This window comes from Dromiciops gliroides, chromosome 2, assembly GCF_019393635.1.
Source record: "Dromiciops gliroides isolate mDroGli1 chromosome 2, mDroGli1.pri, whole genome shotgun sequence".
Taxonomy (NCBI): Eukaryota; Metazoa; Chordata; class Mammalia; order Microbiotheria; family Microbiotheriidae; genus Dromiciops; species Dromiciops gliroides.
In genome coordinates this window covers 548,564,567-548,588,100 of record NC_057862.1, presented here as the reverse complement: position 1 = coordinate 548,588,100, position 23,534 = coordinate 548,564,567, and the positions used below count along the sequence as shown (strand labels likewise).

The following is a 23,534-nucleotide window of genomic DNA, read 5'->3' as shown; positions in this document are numbered from 1 at the left end:
TCGTAAAGTATCAGGAGACGGAAATTGCCTTTTTAGGGCTTTAGCAGACCAGCTAGAAGGTCACTGTAGAAATCATCTCAGACACAGACAAGAAGCTGCTTCTTATATGATTAACCATAGACAAGAGTTTGAGTCTTTTATAGTAAATGACTCCCCTTTTGAAGAATATGTTGATGAATTAAAGAAATTTGGAAAGTGGGGAGGAAATGATACAATTGTAGCATTTGCTAAGCAGCATCAGCTGAATGTTGTGGTTCATCAATTAAATCAGCCTTTATTGAGAATCAGTGGCACAGACAAAACTGATGCTAAAGAACTCCACATTTTCTACCATAAAGAACATTATGACAGCATTAGAAAGATCAATGACAATTCAGAAACCCCTGCCACTTTGGCATGCAGAGAATTGGGGAACCAGTTAAAACAATGTGGTATACCCCAAACTCTAGCAGCTTAAATACCTTAAAATTTAACAAGCATTTCCTTCCACAGGCAAAAGCACTGAAGCACATGGCCTAGTTTTCTGGCCCACCTCAATTTCTCCCACCCTTTTCCCTACCCTATACCTATTTTTTTTTAATCCTTTTTGTTTTTTGTTTTGTTTTGACTTTTGAAAGGCACTGAAAAGACCTGGAATTCACCACACCTTTAAGTTCTTTAAGAGCACAAAAGGGTGCTTAGCGAATCTTTTGCCTTTTATTTTTGGTTTTTGGTTTTGCTTTGTTTTTTTTTTTACTTTTGTTCTTTTGCTTTTCTTTAAAAACCTGATTTTGTAAACTAAGTGACTTTTCAAAGGCATTTTAAGTATATGCTATTGAATATTGAATCTTGCTAATTGAAGTCTTATTTCTTTTTGATGAATTAATCACCACTTTAAGTATCTGCTACTGTTATACTAGAGAATTCATGTATAAGATGATGTGGTCTACTGTCTAAAAGAAGATTATGTAACAATGTCTAATATAATCAGCTATTTACATTCGTTTATTATTTATATGTCATTATACTCTGGGTATGGTTTGGAATTATTGTATATATCACTAATATATTCTCAGTTATGCAGCATAGCACACATTTTTACCATCATATTGTCTTTGGTGAAATTAATGAGATTTCAGAAATATGGAAACTTATCATTTCAGAGACTAACTTGCTGTGAACTCTGATGCAGGCCCTGGAGAGAATATATGTGCAACAAAAGGAGAGACAGGTATACATAAGTCCATGGTTTGCTTATGATGGTGACTATGTAGAGCACAATTACTAGGCACAGTCCAGTATTCATCCTCTCTCCCTCCTAATTTAACCTAATTTAACTGAACTTACTTATCTTTTTATCTCACTCAGTTGAATTTACCTGTGGCCTAGCACAATCACTGGCTGTCTCGGAACCATGAGATATGGTATGATAACCTTTCCATAACATTTTCAGGTGTCATGAACACATACTAAATTTGCTTTGATCCAGACACATGGTGGTAAAAAGTGTTACTGATTGCAAAATGCTATGCTAAGGTTTAGTAAAAAAAAAAAAAATACAGCAATTCAAACAGTTAAAGAAGAAATCCAGCTTTCCAGACCAGAGTCCAGAGTCCAGAATCCAGACCAGAGTCCAGAATCCAGTTTTCCAGACCAGAATCCAGTTTCCTCCTGATGACATCTTACCACTTCAAGAAGACAAGAGAACTCAGAGACTTTATATGAACTGTTTTGCTTTATTAGCTTTTACTATCTCCTTTCTGTTATATACTATCTGTAACATGTACTCTCTGCAGAGGCTCTCCCTTTGCAAGACAAATGTCAAAGCGTCGGTTCATGAGGAAAGAAAAAAAAATCGCCCCTCTGGACAAAACTTTCCTCTCTTCCTTTTCTGTATTGTTGTTCGCATATTATTAGTCAGCAAAAGTTATTATATTCTTTTTACTGTTCCATCAAGGAAACATTCCATTTCTTGAGGAAGCAAAGGGGGGAAATGTGGTAAAATATGAAAGTTTTTAACAGTCGGTTAGGATAACTGAAAGACGCCAGTTTTTCAAGGACCACCCTTTTGGGGAGGAGATGAACAGTCCGCCTGCTGCGCATGTCAGACTGCCTGCCGGGTTTTTTTTTACTTCCGGGGTGGAGAGAAGGAGAGTAGCTTTTTGCCAGCTTGGCGGGACTCCTGGCGGCGCGGCACAGACGGTCTGACTCACTCCAAAGGTGGCCTTTTCGGTTTGGTGAGTTTTTATAAGGAATATAGACTAAGCCTAGATTTAAGACGATTTGTACTGTATTTCTATTTTCCTATCCTTCTAATCAACAACACCTTATATACAATAAAGGCTCTATCTAGAAAACCAGAAGCTTCTTCCATTTACTAGTCTGGGAGATAAATTAAGGGAAAAGTTAAGTAGGGGAGATTTATGATCTAATATCCAATTTTAAATCTCACAAGAGCTAAGGAAAAGACATTGTTTCCTACTGGACCAAGAAGACCAGGGAAAACAACTCCACTGTGTTATAGTAGAAACAGAGATATGGGAAAGGGAAAGCAGATTTCCTGTGAAGCCAGGCAAGAAGATCTAAACTGGGAAAGGATTGGACTGTTTGTTTCCATTCATTCATTTGTTTTCATTCTTTTAACCTATTTAGTGTGTACTCTTTGAGTCTTTCTATTATAGTGGTACTGGTGGGGTTTAACCTCCTTTTCCCCATGGGTCTAATGCCATGGAGCATGCATTAGAGTGGACCTGGAAGAGTTTGGTGTGTGCTAGAACTCCTTGGACAACACTGGGGTCAGTGCTGAAAGGCTCACTCTTGAGATAACATTTCACCTCCAGGGGCCTCAATTTGTTTTTCATGTAGAAAATGAGAAGATTGGATTATATGGCTTCTGAAGATCCTTCCAGTTCTAAATCTATGAGTCCATAAATTCTCCAAAGTACCCAGATGGTGGGAATGGCTGAATAAGTTATGGCACATGAATGTAATGGAATACTATTGTGCTGTAAGAAACGATGCGCAGACAGATTTCAGAGAAACCTGGAAGGACTTGCATGAACTGATGATGAGTGAGATGAGCAGAACCAGGAGAAAATTGTACACAGTACCAACAACATTGTGTGTTGATCAACTATGATAGACTTGATTCTTCTCAGTAATACAATGGTCCAAAATAGTTCCAAAGAACTCATGATGAAAAATGCTCTCCAGATCCAGAAAAAAAAAAAAAAAGAACCATCGAATCTGGATGCAGATCAAACCATACGATTTTTATTGTTGTTATTTTTCTTTTTTGAGGGTTTTCCTTTTTGCTCTGATTCTTCTCTCATGGCGTGACTAATGCAGAAATATGTTTAATGTGATTGTACATATATAACCTATATCAGATTACTTGCTGTCTTGAGGAGGGGGGAAGAAGGGGAGGGAGGGAGAAAAATTTGAAACTAGAAATTGTGAGATTAAAATTGGATATTAGATCATAAATCTCCCCTACTTAACCTTTCCCTTAATTTATCTCCCAGACTAGTAAATGGAAGAAGCTTCTGGTTTTCTAGTTAGAGCTTTTATTGTATGGTAGTCACAAGGTGATGTTGATTAGAAGGATAGGAAAGTAGAAATACAATACAAATCGTCTTAAGTCTAGGCTTAGTCTATATTCCGTATAAAACTCACCAAAACCCAAGGCCACCTTTGGGGAGAGAGACCGAGTCAAGCGCGTGCTGTTAACCGAGAGCCGAGCTGAGTCAAACTCCAGTCCGCGTCTGTCTGTGCAGCGCAGCCAGGAGACCAGCAGAGCAGGAAAAAAGGCCCCACTTCCGTTCTCTCCTTGCCTTTTAAGCTCGCACCCCGGAAGTCGAGTGCTCAGCAGGCAATCTGGCGTGAGTCGCAGGCGGACTGGTGTGCGTAGCTCATGCCGTTGGTCTCCTCCCCAAAAGGGTGGTCCTAAAAAAAAAAACTGGCGTCTCTCCATTATCTAACCGACTGTTAAAACTTTTTTACCAAAAAATCTTATAAAAACAAATGTTGAAAATTATCGCTAAATGTAACTGGAAAATAATAAAATATTTATATGGAAAAATAGGAAAGTATAACAAAGAATTTAAAAGAAGAAGAAAAAACCAAAAACAAACAAAAGCAAACAAAAACAAAGTACCCAAATGGCATATAAAAGTGTTCAAGAAAAAACTAAAATGAACAAGAAAAAAATCAAATGAAACAGAGCCAAGTAGATAATTTTGTGTTACTGTATTGCTCTGAATATACTATAGGCTGTACAGCTGCCCATAAAACTGGCTTATAGAAAACCTGAGCTGAGCTTCTAAAATTAGTCTTGTCATATATTCCTACAGATTGTTTTTCCTTTCAAAAAGATCTCATTTTAGAGAGACGGCCTATATTTGGTCTAAATGGTAACTTAAAAAAAAAAGTTTCATATACTTCTAATTCCTCATTCCACCTTAAAGGTGAATCTGGGTTCTCTGGGTAAGCTTCTTAAATGCAAAGATGATATAGTTTTTGTCTTTATACTCACAGTCTAGCACATGGTAGGCCTTTAATATACTTTTTTTTTTTTTTTAGTGAGGCAATTGGGGTTAAGTGACTTGCCCAGGGTCACCCAGCTAGTAAGTGTTACGTGTCTGAGGCCGGATTTGAACTCAGGTACTACTGACTCCAGGGCTGGTGCTCTATCCACTGCTCCACCTAGCTGCCCCCTTTAATATACATTTGATGAATTAAACTAAATTCTCAAAGGAAGTAAACTCTGGTAGATTCTACCAAGCTAGAGAAGCTTCAGATATGAACCTATAATAGACACCGTTTCTATTGCTAAGAACCAGCCTAGTTAAGTTTGAGAGGGTATTTTTGGACAAGCCGACCCCTGAAGTCAACTTCCCAGCACGTGTTGAGCATCTCCATTAACAGGAGTATTTGTACTAATAAATCACATGTTCTTGAAGTAAAATTCCAATGTTTTTACCAAGTATCTTAGTAGATAGCGAGCTAGCTGTGGAGTCAGGAAGACTATATTCAAGTGCTCCCTATAACACATGAAGGCCATATGACCCTGGGGTAAATGACAACCTTTTGGTGTCCCAGGCAACTCAGACTCCAAATTACAAAGCAGATCCTAATGTGTATTGGTAGCTGGGAAACTGCTCACAGGAAATTCCCTATGACAATGAAATCATGGCCCCGTCTCCCCTTCCTTCCCACTTCTTGCCCTTTTGCTTTCTATACATTACCTTTAAATGCTTTCTGTAATTATTGTACACAACAGCTAGAAAGACAGACATGAAGATGTAGGTATTGATGACAATGTAGGTTATGAAAAAGAGAGAATATCGCCAACCTAAGTTGTAAGCAGGCATCCTGGAAAGGAACAAAACAAAGCAAAATTTAGCTGTTTTTATAGCAATCAGTTTTGGATTTTCATCTTAATCACCTTCTTCACCTGCTTTCTGTGCTTTTCTGAGGCAAATGACTCCTACACGTATGGTGCTAAGATTTGAGGCAGCTCATTGTAATGGGAAGGGCCTTGGATGGGGTGGCAGGAGACCAGACTCCTAATTCAGGCTCTTCCATTGACCCACTATAGGACCTTAGATAGATCACTTCTCTTCTCTGGAGATGAATTTTCTCATTTGAAAAATGAAGGGATTGTACAAGGTTATCTCCAAGACCCCTTCCAGCATCTGTTTCCTTGATTTCTATAAGGGTCACAAGGAAAACTCCCCTCCACACACCTCATAGCCAATGGCTGGCACAGTGCCTGGTACATAATAAGTATTCAATAAATTCATTCATTGATCTGCCTCCCTGAAGGTAGATCATTGTGAAAGGTGCCACTGGAACAATGGAAGAGAATACACGGAGCTGAGCTGAACTCCCTGGGGCACTTCCAGGGATGGGCTCATCATTATAAGATTTTGTCTGCTCACAGATGAAAGCAGGAACATGCGATGCTCAGGGAAGACTAACACTAGATCTCAAGTCCCTGGATGTTTCTTCAACTTGTGATCCTTTCCCTGAGTCTAGGTGACAAGACAGCATTCTTGAGATAGAGGTAGCCTCAGAGACAACCTCGTGAGTTGATGAGGTCAGGAATTCCTAGGTCCTGCAATCAAAAGTAGTGGGAGGAGCACTGACCACGGATTCAGGAGGACCTGAGTTCAAATCTGGCCTCAGACACTTGACACTTACTAGCTGTGTGACCCTGGGCAAGTCACTTAACCCTCATTGCCCCCCCCCCCAAAAAAAAAGGGCAGGAGGGGTTTTCTGTACCTATGCCCCTTTCATAGAAGATGACCACTGTCAAGGGGATGAGCCCAAGCCAAACCTGGTGGGCCTGAACAAAGGAATATTATGGCAGTTGTTTTGATAGTGCAGAACTGAGGTGAAGATAAAGTGGCCACTTAGCATCCAATAAATTGTTTCAGATTTTTGGTGTTTGGACTGACTTCCCAAGAGAGTATAACATGACTTGGTTATGGTATCATGTTTTAAGGCTTTTTCAGTGTACATTTATGAGTCTTCTGACCATTTCTTTTGTGTATAAGAAGCAAATAGCTGTCCCATACCTGATATACACTGTACTTTGAGTACCTGATTAACTTCCTTCGGGAAGGATCCTAAGATATGAGGTAAACCTAAAACTTAAGTGATTTTCCCTGGGACTCCTGGGTGGGTGAGGGGCATAGAAAGCCAAGGAGAAAGAGCCTTGTAACTCTCTTTAGAAGCCAAGATGCCCCAGAACTAAAGTTGGTCTGAACATGAGCACAGAGCCAGGGTCCCTTGGTGGAAGAGATGGTCTTTTGTTACATCATCTTTAATTTATTCCTTTGGATTAATTGCTACCTGTCTGGGTATCTCCTTTTAATATTAAAATAGTCCTGGAATAAGTAGCATATCAGAACGCCTACTGGTATATCAAGCTGTTACTTAGAGGGGGAAGAGTTAGAAAAAAATCTAGAATAGAAAATTGCCTTTAAATGAATATTTGCATTTTTATCTCCTATGATGCTTCTGATTTTTAAAGAATTCAACTTGGTTCTGCTTCCTTAATTTTAGAACTTGCTATTACTTAGTATTAAAAATTCAATTCAATAAAATGTTTATTAAAAGTCTAAAATGTTCAAGGCATAATGCTGGGTATTATGGTGATTTAAGATAAATTAAATATGGTCCCTGTTTCCAAAGAGCTTATTAGAGTCTAGCAGGGACTATATGATATACATAAATAACTATGTGCTTATATTATTTTATATCATAGCAAAGATACCACAAAGTATTATTCGAGTAGAAAAGATGATAAAGTGGAAAAGGAGAAGCCATTTAAAAAAATCATTGAAGGTTTCATCTAGTTCAATCCCATCCTGCAAACATTTATTAAGCACCTATCCTATGCAAAGTGCCATTCTGGATGCTGAGGATTCAAAGGAAAAATAAGCTGAGGACTCAAAGTTAAAATAGTCTTTGCTCACAGTGAATTTACATTCTTCTACAGAGATATTATAGGTAAACAGATTGGGTATCATGATAATTTAAGGAATAGGGAGAGGGCAATAATAACTAAAGGACCAGGAAAGGTTTTCCATGGGAGTTAGTACTTGAGCTAAGCCTTTAAATGAGCTCAGATTTCAAAGAGGCTTAGATAGGGAAGGAATATTTTATAGGAAAAATAGGACAGCCTAGGCAAAGGCATGTAGCTGGGGGAATGGAATATTGAGTTCATGGAAGAGGAAGTAGTTCAATTTGGCTAGAATATAGAATGCATGAAGGGGAGGAAGGGAGCCAGCTTGTGATAGGTTTTAAATGTTAAGCGAAGATTTGTATTTGATCCTAGAACAAATAAGGAGTGACTGAACTTTCTTTAGTTAAGGTGTGACATGACCAAACGTGTGCTTTACAAATATTACTTTGTCAGCTATTTAGAGAATAAATCAAATAGGAGAGAGACTGAGGATAGAAAGACCAATTAGGAGGCTACAGAAATAGCACAAGTGAAAGGGGGTGAGGGCCCAAACTAGGGTGGTATCTGTGTGAGTGAACAGAAGACTGGTGTGAGGAAGACCCTATATACACTTTGGCAATTGATTGGATATTGAAGGACAGGGAACAATCAAGGATGACTCAGAATTTTTGAACCTGAATAACTGAAAAGATGCCTTTAACAGGAAAAGGGATATTTGGAGCACAGGCAGGGTTAGCAGAAAACAATGAGTTCAAGTTTGGGCCTGCTGAGTTTGAGATGACTATGAGACATCCAGTTGGAAATGTCTAACAGAGATTTGGTAACATGGTACTGGAGTTTAGGGGAGAGAAGAGAGTTGGATATATGTAGATCTGGGATCCATTTGTATAAACATGATAACTGAACCCATGAAAAGTGATGAGGTCACTAACAGAAATCACAGTGAGAAAAAAAGAAAACAACCCAGGACAGAACCTTGAGGATACCCAGGGTTAGGGGGCAAGACCTGGGTAATGATCTGTCAAAGGATAATGAGAAGACATGATCAAACAAGTAGGAGGAGAACCAAGATAGAGTGTTATCATAAAACCTCAAGGAAGAGAAAGTATCAGGGGGAGTCAGCGATGACAGAGAGTTTAAGGACATTTTTTTGTTGCGGGACAATGAGAGTTAAGGAGTTTAAGGACAGTTGAGCTGGGCTTTGAAGAAATGGTCAGATTTCAACAGGTAGAAATGGAGGTGAAGGAAGGGCAAGTAGATTTTGATTCAGACTGTACTTCAAGGAGGATTTTAGCCCTTCTTACCTCAAGTTGAAGTAGCACACAGAGTATGTGCCACGACTAGCAACCTAATCTTGCACAGCATGTGCAATGGGGGAGAAAACTGGTAAATTAATCCATTACTGAGGACATGATAGGAAGAATAAATCTTCTTTAAGACAAACAAATGCTTCAGGTCAATAATGCCTTCTATTAAAGACATTAGGATTCATATTTTTGAATTTCCACAAGAATGCCTCCATTTTCCATACCTCACAAATTCTAACAGGAAAGCAGGCTCAGAAAACATCTTCCTGCAATGACTTCATCTGTAATCAAGCTATGAAGTGGGGGCATTTCATAAATAGAGATACAAACAGAATGAATTTTCCAAGTCTTTCCAGAACTTCAGAACCAGAAGATCCCTTTAGAGATCACCTAGTCCAATGAACACTCTGATTTTACAAAGTTAAATAAACTTCTATATTTCCCTTCTGTTGTCAAACTTTAAATATCAGCATTCATGAGAATGACCCCTCCAACATCCTGACCCTACCATTCCTTGACTTCAACACCAAAGACCTTCAGCTCAACTCTAGCCACTCATTAGTAAAGTCATACCTTGAACCTCATCATTCAAAACTGTACTACCTGACAACAACCTCCTTTCCCTCTACCTATTCCACTTCTGCAGTCCTGCTGAATATGGTCTTCATTCTGTCACTTCTCTTAGTGACCTTGCCATCCTCTTGCACTAAATACTTTTCTGACTTCACTATGTCAAGGTTCTTGATAGCATCTTAACATTTCTTGGCTGCTTGATCTTTCACTACATCTTCCTTATCCATTTATACTGTTGGGTAGACTCCAATCTCTGCTCCCAGACTGGCAAGCAATGCTGGAATAAGTCATAATTACAATCAGTGAGACAACTATGAGTTCATATTATTTACCATAAGTTGGATTTTAATGAAAACTTGGAAATCAGGTCTTGTTCTCATAATCAAGGACATATAAGACTGGGAGATAGGCTAATTATGTTGGGAAAAAGAAGGAAAGTAGAATATCATCCTGGGTACTGCCTTATTAAGGAAAAAATATTAAGAAAATCAGAAGTGGGATGCAGGATATTGAATGAATCCTCTCTAGAGAATTTACGAAAGCTATAGATAAAGAATCACATAGAATGGGACATGAAGGAATTGTAATCCATAATAGTAAAGGAAGTACTCATGATGATATGAACATGAATTCATCAAATTATCAAAGTATGAACTCCTTATTACATTATCCATGATTGATCTAATTACCTGTAATATCTTCCCCACAAACTGCTTCTTAGAATCACTTTTCCTTCCAAACTCATCTCTAGTATAAACTTCTGCATGAAAGCCTTTTCTGATTCCCATCAGCTGCTAAAAAGTCACCTAGTATTTGTAGCACCCCCTTCTAGACTACCTCCCCATAAAGCAACTATTACCCTCAGCTTCAAGGGTTCCTGGGATTACACATTCCTAGAACTGTAGCTGACTGATCCCCACCAGTGTGCTTTCTTTTAACAGTTAACCAACTGGCTCAAAGCAAAGGTATTTACTAAAATAGCATAGTAAGAAAAGAAGTTACAAAACATTGCTCTCTTCCCTCCCTTCCCCATTAACCTAAGGAACACTCCCCTAAGTCCATAGGAAGAGTAGACACAAACTGAGAGTATGTCAGTCATATACTCAGGTAGGGAACACATGTGGCCAAAGTAGCTCATGCCTCAGGCATTTCAAGACCCCAGTGAGTTCTTTCCTCAAATAATCCTCATGTTGTTCCCCTCTGGACACAGTATCTCTACTGAGTAAGCTATTTCACTGGGTTTCCTGAGTCTTCTCCTCCCTATAGCTGGCCTATCAACTTCCAAGGCTAATTCCCTTTTATCTCTACTGCCAGAGAGTATTCTCACTTCTTGAACCTGCTTCCTGCTTGTAAGGCTATCTCCTTGAGTCTATCTGGAAACTTTTTCTGTTCCCTGTCTCAAACTGAGATACTCTGTCAATTTCAGTTGCCTCTTCCAATTCAATCAAACCTGTTCCCACATCATAAAACAATACATGGTATAAGCACCTATTTAGAATTAGTTTAACACCTCATTATCTGCACCTTGCTTTTTAGGATTATCTCCCTAACACACAAATCTTTATTTTGAATATATTTTTACATGCATGTCTCATCTCCCCTTATAAAATGTAAGTATCTTGCAGGCAAGGAATTTCTTTTTTTCTTGTACCCTCAGAACATAGTAAAGTACCTGGCACATAGAAAATGCTTCATAAATGCTTAGTGATTGGTTGATGAAAGCGAATTCATTCTCTAAGCTTCAGCTCAAGAGCTACTTCCTCCACAAAACCTACCTTAGTTTCACCAACCAGAAGGTATTTCTCCTTCTTTGACCTTTTACAACATCTAATCACATTATTCATCATCATCATCATTATTATTGCTAATCTCCCTCTCATTTTTATTTGTAGCCATGTCTTATCTTCCCTATTAAAATAGAAATTGCTTGAGAGTAGAGACTACAGCTCAGACATCATTGTATTCATAATTGTGCTGGAAGACCCTGAACATAGTGGGTGCTTAATGCATGCTGAATTGATGTCTCCTTTCTTTTCAATTCAGGTTTACAGAATTCATCATGGCTCAAGCCCTTTAGGTGGGACCTGTGGAATCAATCCTTCATTCCTCAGAATTCATGATAACAGCATGTTGGTCTTATAGAGAGGGGTGGAAGGAAACTTTTCCTTAAAAAAAGAATCAATATCTATATGGCATGAGTCTCTGAGAGAGTTCATATACCAATAGTAAGATATCTATAAATTAGCTGAAGAGATTTCGATTAAAAATTCTTTTTCTAATATTATTCACATGTTAGCTGGTACTACCCTCCACCAAATGAATAAAGATCATAGCATCCCCCTATCTCGTGGTCTTCTCAATAATCCATTTAGAAAGAACACAGAAAACTTTTGTTTCTCTCGTGATATTTCTTGCATCAAAAATAAAAAACTACTTCTACTCTCCTAACATGTAGTTGTGCTCAGGTAACTAAATCCTAGCATTGATATTAATACAATGAAGGATTGTGGTTTGTTTTTCATTCTCAAAGAGGACCATGGGAGGTGATGTCATGACTTGCAGTGAATTGGATTTAAGTGAAGAAAGACTATGCAAAGTCACCAGCCCCACTCTCTCTTACAGAGCCATCTGGGTGCAATTACAAGATATACGTCAGGACAACTAGAGATGGCCCTGGATGTTTGAGGCAATCAGGGTTATGTGACTTACCCAGGGTCACACAGCTAGTGCATCAAGTGTCTGAGTCCAGATTTTAACTCACATCCTCCTTCTCTATCCACTGTACCACCTAGTTACCCCACAATGAAGGATAAATGGTAAAATACATACATAACATCAGGGCTGTTAGCTGTGGTCACCAGCACATAGAGATCAAACATTATATCTAGGAGATTTGTAAAATAGGATGATCCTTCCACTGTTTTAAGATTTCTAAAAAGAGAGAAAAAGGAAAAACACAACAATGTACTTTTTGACCTTTCAGGAAAGTGCTTGTCATTGTTCAGTGATAAAGTCAAGAGTCCTTCTTGGAATAAGGGATAACTCAAATGCAGAAGGGCCCAGAAAATACAATTCTAGCAGTGTCCTTACCTATCACCAAACAATTTCAAAGCCATAAGGGAGAACATCAACACATTGAACATGAGCAGGAGAAATACATAGAGAACTTCTGGCAAAGTATTTCGGATGCTACGGAAGGCTCTTCGAATCTGCCAAGGCAAATATTTAATTTTACTTGGTATGCAAATAAAACTACCAATATGACTAGCTGTCTATCTGAGAAAAAAAACAACAACAAATCTGTAACATCTCAAGCCAACCCTCTTACCTGACGACTTTCAGGAAAGTTGATTAAGAAGAAAGGCCTCAGCAATCTTGACCATCGCACACTGTGGATGTTAAAGACTCGGAGGCATCCATAAATAATTAGATCTAAAAAGGTCAGCTATAAAAGAAATAAAATAAGTAGTTAAGAGATGACTGGTAGAGGAAAAGAGGCTAACAATAAGTGGTTTTAAGGAGCAACCACTAAAATGCAGTGAAATCTCATTAATTTAGACTTTATAATTCAGATTTTGTCACTTTGGGATGGGTTTAGGCTATAGTTTGTTCAAGAGACAAGAGGGTTAGCCAACCAAGTAAATAATGCAATTAATAGATGTTGTCCTAGCTCAAATCTTTGGCTGTTGGTGCTCAAATCTTTGTTGAAAAACAAAAAGCAGCAGGGCATGGTGGGTCATGCCTGCAATCCCTGCTGCTGGGGGAAGCTGAAGCTGTTAGATGACCTGAGTTTGGGAGTTCTGAGCTGCAGCTGGACTAAAGTCATCAGGTGTCCACACAAAGTCCAGCACTAGTAGGGCAAGTTCCTGGGAATGGAGGACCACCAAGCTGAGGTGGAGTAAATCAGTCCAACCAGGAAAATGGAGGAGGTTAAAGCCTCCATGGGGCAGCTAGGTGGTGCAACAGATAGAGTGCTGGGCTTGGAAACAGGAAGACTCATATTCCTGAGTTCCAATCTGACCTCAGCCACTTTGTGACCTTAGGCAAGTCACTTAACCTTGTTTGCCTCAGTTCCTCATCTGTAAAATGAGCTAGAGAAGGAAATGGCAAACCACACCAGTATCTTTGCCAAGAAAGCCCCAAACGAGGTCACAAAGAGTCAGACACAACTGAAAATGTCTGAACAATGACAAAATGTTGAGATTGAGCCCATGAGTAGCTGTTGTACTTCTCACCCAAATGAGATAGGGAGACCCAATTCTGGGGAAAGAAAAGGAGGAGGTAGGGGAGAAGAGGAACAAAAAATCATTTATGGAGTGTCTACTATGTCCAAGATACTAGGAATCTTTTATTAAGCATCTGTACTAGATGCTAGAGATTAAAAGATAAAAATAAAACTCCCTGCCCTAAAGCTGCTTAATTCTATCAAAAGGGGACAAGTGTATATAAAGGAAATACAAAAGAAATGTGTGCATGAGTTGTATGTATATATATATATATATATATATATATGTATATGTATATATATATATAAGTTTATACAAGATACATACAAAGTAAGTACATAAATACAAAGCAATGAGAAAGAGAGAAGTAAGAATAAGCCTAGGTCTTTGTTCTCAAGGGGATAAAAATTGACTTGATGAGATGAGACATATACCTAGCACTAAATATTTTATTTTGGATGGATTAAAGTTTCATGTCTGTTATAAGCCTATTCCCTTTAAAGAATGAAAGTGACAGAAAAATCTCTCACTCCTACTCCTAACCCTGTTTCTAAACAGTGTTCTAAAAAAAAAAAAGTCATGTCTACTTTATTTCATTTTAGGATAGGAAGGATCCAGGGAATAAATCATGACTTTACAACAAGGAAGCAGAGAGCATTCCATCTCTAGAGGCAGAAGGAAGCACACTTTTCAGACATGGCCAATCCATTGACTTTTTGCTTGGCTGTAGTTCTTTGTTACAAGGAAGGGTTCACCTGGTGCTGGGAGACTGTCACTGGGATCAGAATAATGTTTAAAAAAATAAAACATTCAACAATAAAACATTTTTTTTAAAGTAAAAAAATAAAATAGTTAAATCTTTAAAAAGAAAAAAAAGAACTGCCAAATAATATTTCTTTAAAAGAATACAAGGAATACAAATATCCAAGGGAATAGGAAGCAGATTCCCCCCCCCCTGCCAATATAGTATGTATAAGAATAAGCACAAGATATGACAGGTAAGATACTGGATATTTTTTTTAAGGATCAGTTTCTACAAAGGTTTTACAAAACCACAGGTATAAAGCAAATATTAGATTTTTAAAAATATATTGATGGGGCAGCTAGGTGGCGCAATGGATAAAGCACCAGCCCTGGATTCAGGAGTGAGTACCTCAGATACTTGACACTTACTAGCTGTGTGACCCTGGGAAAGTCACTTAACCCTCATTGCCCCCCCCCAAAAAAAAATTATTGAATGTCTTTGCTGACTTTTTCTTCTTCCTTTAAAACAGAAACTTTTAATAAAGGATGGGATTCTGGGAGGAGGGAAAAGGGAATGCAAGGAGAAATGTAAGTGATACAAAAGCAAAAGGTATCAATTTTTCCCCCAAAGGTCAAATTTACTATCTTTGATGATGTGATCCTTTGAGAAATGTTTCCAGAAACTCTACAATATCTTCTCTTTCCCACCCACCTGTACATATATCATTGAACACAGTGGCCATAAAGGCAAGTATTAAGTTTGGCCTCCATACACGGCACAGTGAAACTTCAGATTCTTGGTTTGTTTGTGTGTGTGTGTGTGTGTGTGTGTGTGTGTGTGTGTGTGTGTGTTTTAAAGAAATAGACAGTGACAAAGTTTAACAAACTCTGACCTGACCAGTGATTCTCCTTCTCCCCAGAATTTAAACCAAACCACAACTTCCTGGCCACAAGCAACAATCCCAGAATGACATAAAAGGCAAAGGAAACAAGGACATTAGCCAAGTTTCAGTAAAAAGGAAAGACCCATTTAGCATCCTTGTCCATGAAGGAAATCTATAAAGAACAGACCAAGCCACAAAATCCGTCATTTTTCTCTGCCAAATCTTTTAGAACACAACACACAAGACTCACCAGTATGGTTAGCATGACACAGATGTTTTTTGTATCCTTCCAGAAATACGTGCGTGGAGTGACTTTTGCATATTGTACAAGCCGCCCAAAGAATGCACAAAGGCAGAGAATTTCAATAAGTGAGGTAGCCTACACATTGAAAAATCAGAACCAGATTTATTATCATTTGTCTTAATATTTCTAAGTTAACCTTTAGTTTTCTCTTATCCCTTTTTGCCATCATTCCTCTTCTCTCTCAAAAGATCAGAAAATGAAACTTAGTACCATTGAAAATTGTTATAAAGGGGCAGCTAGGTGGCGCCCTGGAGTCAGGAGGACCTGAGTTCAAATGTGACCTCAGACAGTTACTAGCTGTGTGACCCTGGGCAAGTCACTTAACCCTGTTTGCCTCAGTTTTCTCATCTGTAAAATGATCCCCTTATGCCTGGGAAAGGGGAATTGCTAGTGACATCAAACCCTGATTATATGAAGCCCATCCAAGTGGCCTAGTAGATTTCAATTATACAGTAACAGCACCACAAATAAAGAGGATATATTTTGGTGGCACTTTTCTTTAGGAGAAACTTTTGTACTGGGAGATAGAAATAACATTGGAAGCATAAAAAGACATTCCAGAAAGTCAGGGTGAGGGCACAAAATGGGTGATGGCATTATGCCTACCTCAATTACCGAATGCGACAGTAAACACAAAATCAGTATCAGACACTCTTGGAGAAAGGAAAGGGGGAGGGAAGGAGTTTGATTAAGGTTAGAAAAGGTGGGGAGACGAGAGGGACCCAACTTGTTCTCAGTCAGTCAACAAATATTTATGAAGCTGACTATGTGCCAGGCACTGTAGTAAATGTTGGGGATACAAATAAAAGGCAAAACATAATCCCGGGGCAGCTAGGTGGCACAGTGGATAAAGCACCGGCCCTGGATTCAGGAGGACCTGAGTTCAAATTTGTCCTCAGACACTTGACGCTTACTAACTGTGTGACCCTGGGCAAGTCACTTAACCCTCATTGTCCTGCAAAAAAATAAAAAAATAAAAATAAAGAATGCTCTCCCCTCTCCTCAAATTACTGTTGTGCTGACAAAAAAAGAAAAGAAGTGCTGTGAACCCTCAAAATTCAGGTTTCTGTCTTGATGCCCAGAACTGGCCAGATGCCATCCATCAGCCATATTTTCCTCATTTACTGCTACAGCTAGGTGAAGAATATATATAACAGTGCTACCTGGTTCAATTTTTCCATGGCTTAAGGAGATTCACACTGGGCTTTACCCGAGTGAAAAAGAAACAATTAAGATATAAGGAGACCACCTAAGACTTAGACTTCTCCAAACAAAAAGAAAATGTATACATTCAAAAGAGCTCAAAGTAATCAACTAAATTGAAATCACCATAATGGTAGCTCTTAGGATAATCATTCAGATTCTTAAATACTGGTGATTTACTAAAATGACAAACTCCAGACTCTGCTTAAAAGGTAATTTCTGTTACCAATATAATGAAAGGGACCAGAGACTAGGAGCACCATTCCCTCCATTCAAGACCTCTCCCTCTAGCCTGAGGAGAAGTAACTTGGGGCATTAGTACTCAGAGGTCCCAGGGCCACCTGAGGCAACTGTTGCTGGCCCTCCACCATTAAAACCTTTTTCCTTGTCTTTATTTTTCCTTCTCTTTTTCTTCCATTCTATCTTTTCTTTCCCTTTTTTCCCATTCTTCTTTTCCCTATGCCTAAAGGCATAGGAACTCTCAATAGAGTTCCTGATTCCTGCTCTTGTCTTAAGTCCTTTCTCTCTGGCCATTAAATTTATTTCCCACTTAACCTTCATAAAAACTGTAAGGGGCAGCTAGATGGCGCAGTGAATGGAGCACTGGCCCTGGAGTCAGGAGTACCTGAGTTCAAATCCGGCCTCGGACACTTAATACTTACTAGCTGTGTGACCCTGGGCAAGTCACCTAACCCCAATTGCCTCACTAAAACAAACAAACAAACAAAAAACCTGCTTGTAAGTAGCCAAGTGTTCTGAGCAAGGGGCCTGAAGAACCTGTACTTTGTATTATCTGCCTTTAAGATGGTGGAGTTACTTGGGATAATCCAACTCTAAGCCAGAGAAAGTTGAAACTGTAACATCTAACTCTTCATCCACATTAGTATGAGAGAAGTAAATGGAATTGAAGATTAAATGGAGATCACCTATTGGGAGTAGACTAGAGTACTGGATGCTACCTGTGAATCTGGCTGCCAGAACCCCTATTTCCTAGAAGAGAACTGCCACGAATTGTATTGTGTTAATAATTTTTATAATAAGTGAAATATTAGCTGATCTTGTATGTTATATAATCAGGCTCATTCTGAATAAAACAAAATTCTGCACGTTGAAAAAAAGTTTGGGGATTATTAAGACACGACAAACTCATTCATGCCAAAGACAGTTTATTCAGCTGTTTTTCCAGGATACTGATGTTCTGAAGTAGCTCTTTCAGCCCATTTTTCCTCCTCAAAACAGGAAAGAGTCCAATAAATCATCTTGGGGAGCAAAACAAAGGAGAGCTGTCAGGCTCTCAGAGCCCTAGAAAGACATCTGAATGACTGACTAGTCACATCCTTTCTTGCTGTTCTGATAGGCAAAAGGGAGTTAGAATAGGACATCATTGGTACCTGAAAGGGAGGTTATTGATAAAAAGGGGGAAGAAAATAAAAGAATCAGAAGACAAACTTAAGAAATTTGCCTGGGGTCCTCCCACTGTTTACCTTTTTTTTTTTTTTTTTTAGTGAGGCAATGGGGGTTAAGTGACTTGCCCAGGGTCACACAGCTAGTAAGTATTAAGTGTCGGAGGCCGGATTTGAACTCAGGTACTCCTGACTCCAGGGGCTGTACTCTATCCACTTCGCCACCTAGCTGCGCCCCCCCCCCCCCCCCCCGTTTACCTTTAAATGAGTAAAGGACAAATAGCAGCCAGGCTGAGAAGTATCTTTTTTACATTTCACTATGAAGACATACTGCTCTGCCTTGTGTAACTTGCAGAAAGTAATGAGGTTGTTGTTGGGTTTTTTTATTCTTTTAAAGCACTATGACTATTCAATAAAGTAGTGGTTCTCAAAGTGTAGTCTGGGAACCTTTCAGAGTATGTGCAAGGTCAGAATTATTTTCATAATAATTACTTAAGACACAATTTGCCTTTTAAAGCACTCCTCCCTTTTCTAACTATTTATTTGCATGAGGCCAGATTTTTTTTTCACATCCTTCAAATAAAATAACACATAACAACAGGTTAAATGTAGAGGTATATATTAGACTCTAATTGTTCTATTAAGCCAGACACAAAAGAAAGAGATTTGCAAAAATATGTAAAACAATGCCACTTTTTTCATGACTTTTTTGTTTTTGTCACTGTAGTGACTTTTCATTAAAAATATGTCACATATAGTAATGTAGTGGGTTTATTATTGTTATCTAAAAATGAATATATAAATATTTTTTAAATTTTGGCAGTTTTAACTTCTAATATAGTAAATATCAATAGATGTAGCCCACATAAACAAAAGGTCTTTGGGGTCCTCAATAATTTTTCAAAGTGTAAAGAGGTCCTGAAAACAAGATGTTTGAGAACCATTACTGTAAAGGAACCTCATCTCTATAGGATATCCCCCAGGTTGCAATTTTAAGATTGTCATTTTATACTTGTAAGGAAGACACAGAATCACTGATAGGATCAGTCAATAAACATGAATTAGTCATCTACTATGTGCCAGACACTATGCTAACAGCTGAAAATACAAAAAGAGGCAAGATGGTCCTTGACCTCAAGGAGTTCACAGTTTAATGAGGGAGACAAAAAGGAAAAAAAAAAGTATATACAAGCTATATTCAGAACAAATAGAAAATAATTCAGAAAGAGAAGGAACTAGATGTAAGAGGAATTGGGGAAGGATTTCTGTAAAAGGTGAAATTTGAGTGGGAACTTAAAGGAAACCAGGCAAGTCAGTAGACAGAGATAAGGCGGGAGACCATTGCAGTCACTGGGGGCCAGCCAGAGAAAATGCCCAAAGCCCAGAGGTGGAGCGTCTTGTTTATGGAATAGCAAGAAGGCTAGTGTCACTGGATTGATGAGAACGAGGCAGAGAGTTAGGTAGCAGGGGGCAAGGTTATGAAGGACTTTGAATACCAAACAGAAGACTTTGTATTTGATTCTAAAGGTGATAAGCCACTGGAGTTTATTGGGGGGGGGGGGGAAGGTCAGACCTGAACTTTAGGAAAATCACCTTGGTGGCTGAATGAAAGGTGAATTGAGGGGAGCAGAGCCTTGAGGTAGGCAGACCCACCAGCAGGCTATAATAGTAACCAAGGTACAAGGTGGTGAGGGCCTGCACCAGGGTCAGAGGAGAGAAGGATGCATATTCGGGAAATTTTGCAAAGGAGAAATCTACCAACCTTGATAACAACTTGGATATGAGGGGTACAGATGGTGAGAGATAGTGAGGAGTTGAAGATGACTCCTAGGTTGTAAGCCTGAGGAACTGGGAGAATGGTGTTCCCCTCTACAGTAATAGGGAAGGTGGAAGCTGGGGGCAAGCTTAGGGGGGAGATAATTAGTTCAGTTCAGGATATGTTGAATTGAAGATGTCTACTGGACACCCAGTTTGAGATTTCTGAAAAGCACTTGGCAATACAAGATTAGAGGTCAGCAGAGAGTTTGGGGCAGGATGGGTAAATTTAAGAATCATCAGCTTAGAGACTGTAAATAAATTCATGAAACTTGATGAAATCACCAACCCTATGGGACACCTGTGGTTGAAGCCATACTCTGGATGAAGAACCATCACAAGAGGCTGAGAAAGAGCCATCGGATAGGAGGAGAACCAAGAGCGAGTGGTATCCTGAAAACTTAGAGAGAAGAGAGTATCAAGCAGAAAAGAGTGATCAACAGTGACAAGGCTACAGAGAGGTCAAGGACTGACAGATCTTGGCAAAAAAAAAAGCCATATCTACCATTCACTAGGTAGTGGCAAAGCAGAGAGGAGTGCTGGCCACATTTCTCATTCAGATCCCTTCAGAATCTCTTTTTTGCCATGTTTTATGCAGAGCCAAGCACAGAATATCACACCAGCAGACAGCTAATGTTTGTATATTATAAAATGAATATGATGATTGGGATAGAGGATCTAAAGACATCTGTTGTTATTATAACATTTCATAATATGCTTGTTAATTCACATCAGAAATCTTCTTTAGAACATTATTCCTCCTCTAACTTCTAACAGTTCTGAAGGAAATTCAGTACTTGATGCATCTGATCTCATTGATGAGGATATTCCCACTTAGGATGCAAACTAGTAAACCATTCATGCCTGCCCATCCTGAGTGCTTTTCATAAACCTGTGCATGTTCCCCTGCAAATCTGTTAAAGGGAGTTCTACCCAATGACATTCCAATAGATCTCATGCTCTCTTTTCAAAGGGAAGAAGAAGAAAACTAAGAAAATGCTCTATGTGTAAAAGAATGGAATTTATTCTTGAAGAACATGATTCTATCGTACATGTTTTCCCCATGAACAGAAAGACAAAAAATAAAATCAATAATTCAGATTTGTTCAAATTTGGGGGAAAAGAAAAGACATTTCACTATTCTGACAACTCATGTAAATCAAAGTATCATTTGGCATTTCATCTCTGGGACTTACCAGGAAAGGGAGTGGATACACAGCAGGTTCCTCAAACAGGGCAAGAGAAAGATCTAGAAAAATAAAGAAGTAGATGGCAACTTGCATAGCCCAGTGGTTGTAAAGATAGTAAAATCTGGAAGGAAAAAAGGATATTATAAATAAATAGCAAATCAAATTGTTACCAAAACATTTATTTGTTTCCTTAACAGAAGGATTGAATTTTTTGGCAAATTATAACTCTTATAACTATGACCCTCTATGACCTTTCCTTCCTGCAGAATTGGAGAGAGAAAAAGCTACCAGGAGACTTTCCTTTGCAGAAGAGTTAAATAGTAAAGTTGTTTGCCTTTTTTATAGCTAAAATGAATCAATATTGCCCCCTTAATGAAGCAAATCACCCTATATATGCTCACAAGTAAATTTTAAAAATCTATCACATGGCATTATCCTTACTCTTGAGATTAGTTTGATTTTCAAATAAAAATACTGTATTTGTATTAATAACAAAATTATATTTATATAAAAATTAAGGCCTGTCCAGCATGATCTCATTTGATAATCACAACCACCAGAATAATTTATTAAGTTCCTACTATGTTCTAAGAACTGGGTAAGGTGTTGGGAATACAAGAGTAAAATAGTTTCTGCCCTCCAAAAGCTTACATTCTATTAAAAGGATGTGGTGTGTCCAAAGTTAAGTAAACATTGGGTATATACTACCACCCCCAAAATCCACAGTGATTGGAGGGAAGTGTAATAATTACACTAACAACTAAAGGAATCATGACAGATCTACTGAAGGAAGTGGTTCTTGAAGTAAGCTAAGGGTTCCAAGAGACACAGGTGAAGAGGAAGAACATCCCAGTTTTGTTTGGAGGAAAGAGTTGAAATGTAGTATGCAGAGAATGACAAACATAGAGTATGTGAGGGGTAGTAAAGTGTAATCAGCTTGGAAAGAAAGGCTGGGAGATAAACTGGAAACTAAGGAGGTACCCATCCATTAAGAAATAGCTAAATAAATTATGATATATAAATGTAAAGAAATATTGTTGCACCATAAGCAATGATGAAATGGATGGTTTCAAAGAAACTCGGAACACCAATGTGAAGAGATGAGAACCAGGAGGACTTTTTACACAGTAATAACATTATAAAGAAAAGCAACGTTGAAAGGCTTGAGAACTCTGATCAATGCAATAACAAGTCATGAGTCCTCACTTTCTGACCAAGAAGTAATGATTCAAGATGCAGAATGAAACATACATTTTTGAACATGGACAGTGAAGTGATTTGCTTTGCTTAACTATGCATATCTGTCACAAGGACTTTATATTTCTTTCTCTCTTTTGTGGTGTTGTTGCTCAGTGGGGGAAAAGAGAAGAGGGAAGGAAAAGAAATGTTTGTTTCTTGAAAAATAATTAATTCTATTTTTTAAAAGATAGATTGGAAGCAGATTACAAAAGACTTTTAATACCAAACTAAGTTCTTTGTATTTAAAGTGAAAGTCCATTCGGGAGCCACTGAAGTTTCTTGAGTGGAATTCCATGGCCAGATATGATTTAAGTATAGCAGCTTAGCAGCTGTGTATAGGACAGAATGGAGAGAGGGAGAGACTGGATGTTAGGAGATCAATTAAGAAGCCTGTTCCAATAGTCTAGACAAGACTTGCTGAGGGCCTGGTTGTGTTATGGTGTGAGTAGAGAAAAGAAGTGAGAGATATTGAAGAGGTGAAATCAACAGGATTTTATAAATAATGTCTATTGAGGAGGTGAGTGAAAGTGGAATCAAAGATGATGCCTGGGTTGTGATCCTAGATAACTGGGAGAATGGGACTGCTCTTGACAGAAAGGAATTAGTAGGAGGTGCTGGTCAGGGGGAAAGATAATGAGTTCTCTTTTGGACATACTGATATGAAGTGCCTGAGACAACCAGATGGAGATGTCAAGGAGGCAGCTGATGCAGAATTAGAGCCAAGAAGAAAGATGAGGACTGGATTTAGAAGTCAGTTACCTAGAGATGATAGTTGAATCTAAATGAGTTGTAGAGATCACCAAGAGAGAGGAGGAGAGGGAGAGAGGAGGTCTATGGGAGAGGCCTGGGACATACCCATGATTAGGGGCTGGGATGACTGGAGAGAGGTCAGACAGGTAGAAAACTAAAAGAGAGGCAGCTAGGTGATACAGTGGATAAAGCACCGGCCCTGGATTTAGGAGGAGCTGAGTTCAAATTCGGCCTCAGACATTTGACACTTCTAGCTGTGTGACCCTGGGCAAGTCACTTAACCCTCATTGCTCCACAAAAAGAAAAAAAGGAAACAAAAGAAAAGAAAACTAAAAGAGAGCAGGGTCACAAAAACCCAGTGATGAGAGAGTATCCAAGAGAGGATGATCAACAAGGTCAAATGCTGTGGAGAGATCAAGAAGGATAAGGACTGAGAAAATGCC

General features: G+C 38.7%; 1 protein-coding gene across 1 annotated transcript in view; it reads right to left on the bottom strand.

Moving 5' to 3' along the window:
- The window catches only part of LOC122742640 (two pore calcium channel protein 2-like), a 62,934-nt gene that overhangs the window by 24,208 nt on the left and 15,192 nt on the right, over positions 1-23,534 (bottom strand). Inside the window, exons 3-8 of the mRNA XM_043987023.1 lie at positions 21,109-21,223; positions 15,438-15,566; positions 12,662-12,778; positions 12,424-12,542; positions 12,163-12,264; positions 5,226-5,352 (exon numbers count right to left, since the gene is read on the bottom strand). Coding sequence (XP_043842958.1) covers positions 5,226-5,352; positions 12,163-12,264; positions 12,424-12,542; positions 12,662-12,778; positions 15,438-15,566; positions 21,109-21,223 — 709 coding nt within the window. The remainder of the gene's footprint in view (positions 1-5,225; positions 5,353-12,162; positions 12,265-12,423; positions 12,543-12,661; positions 12,779-15,437; positions 15,567-21,108; positions 21,224-23,534) is intronic.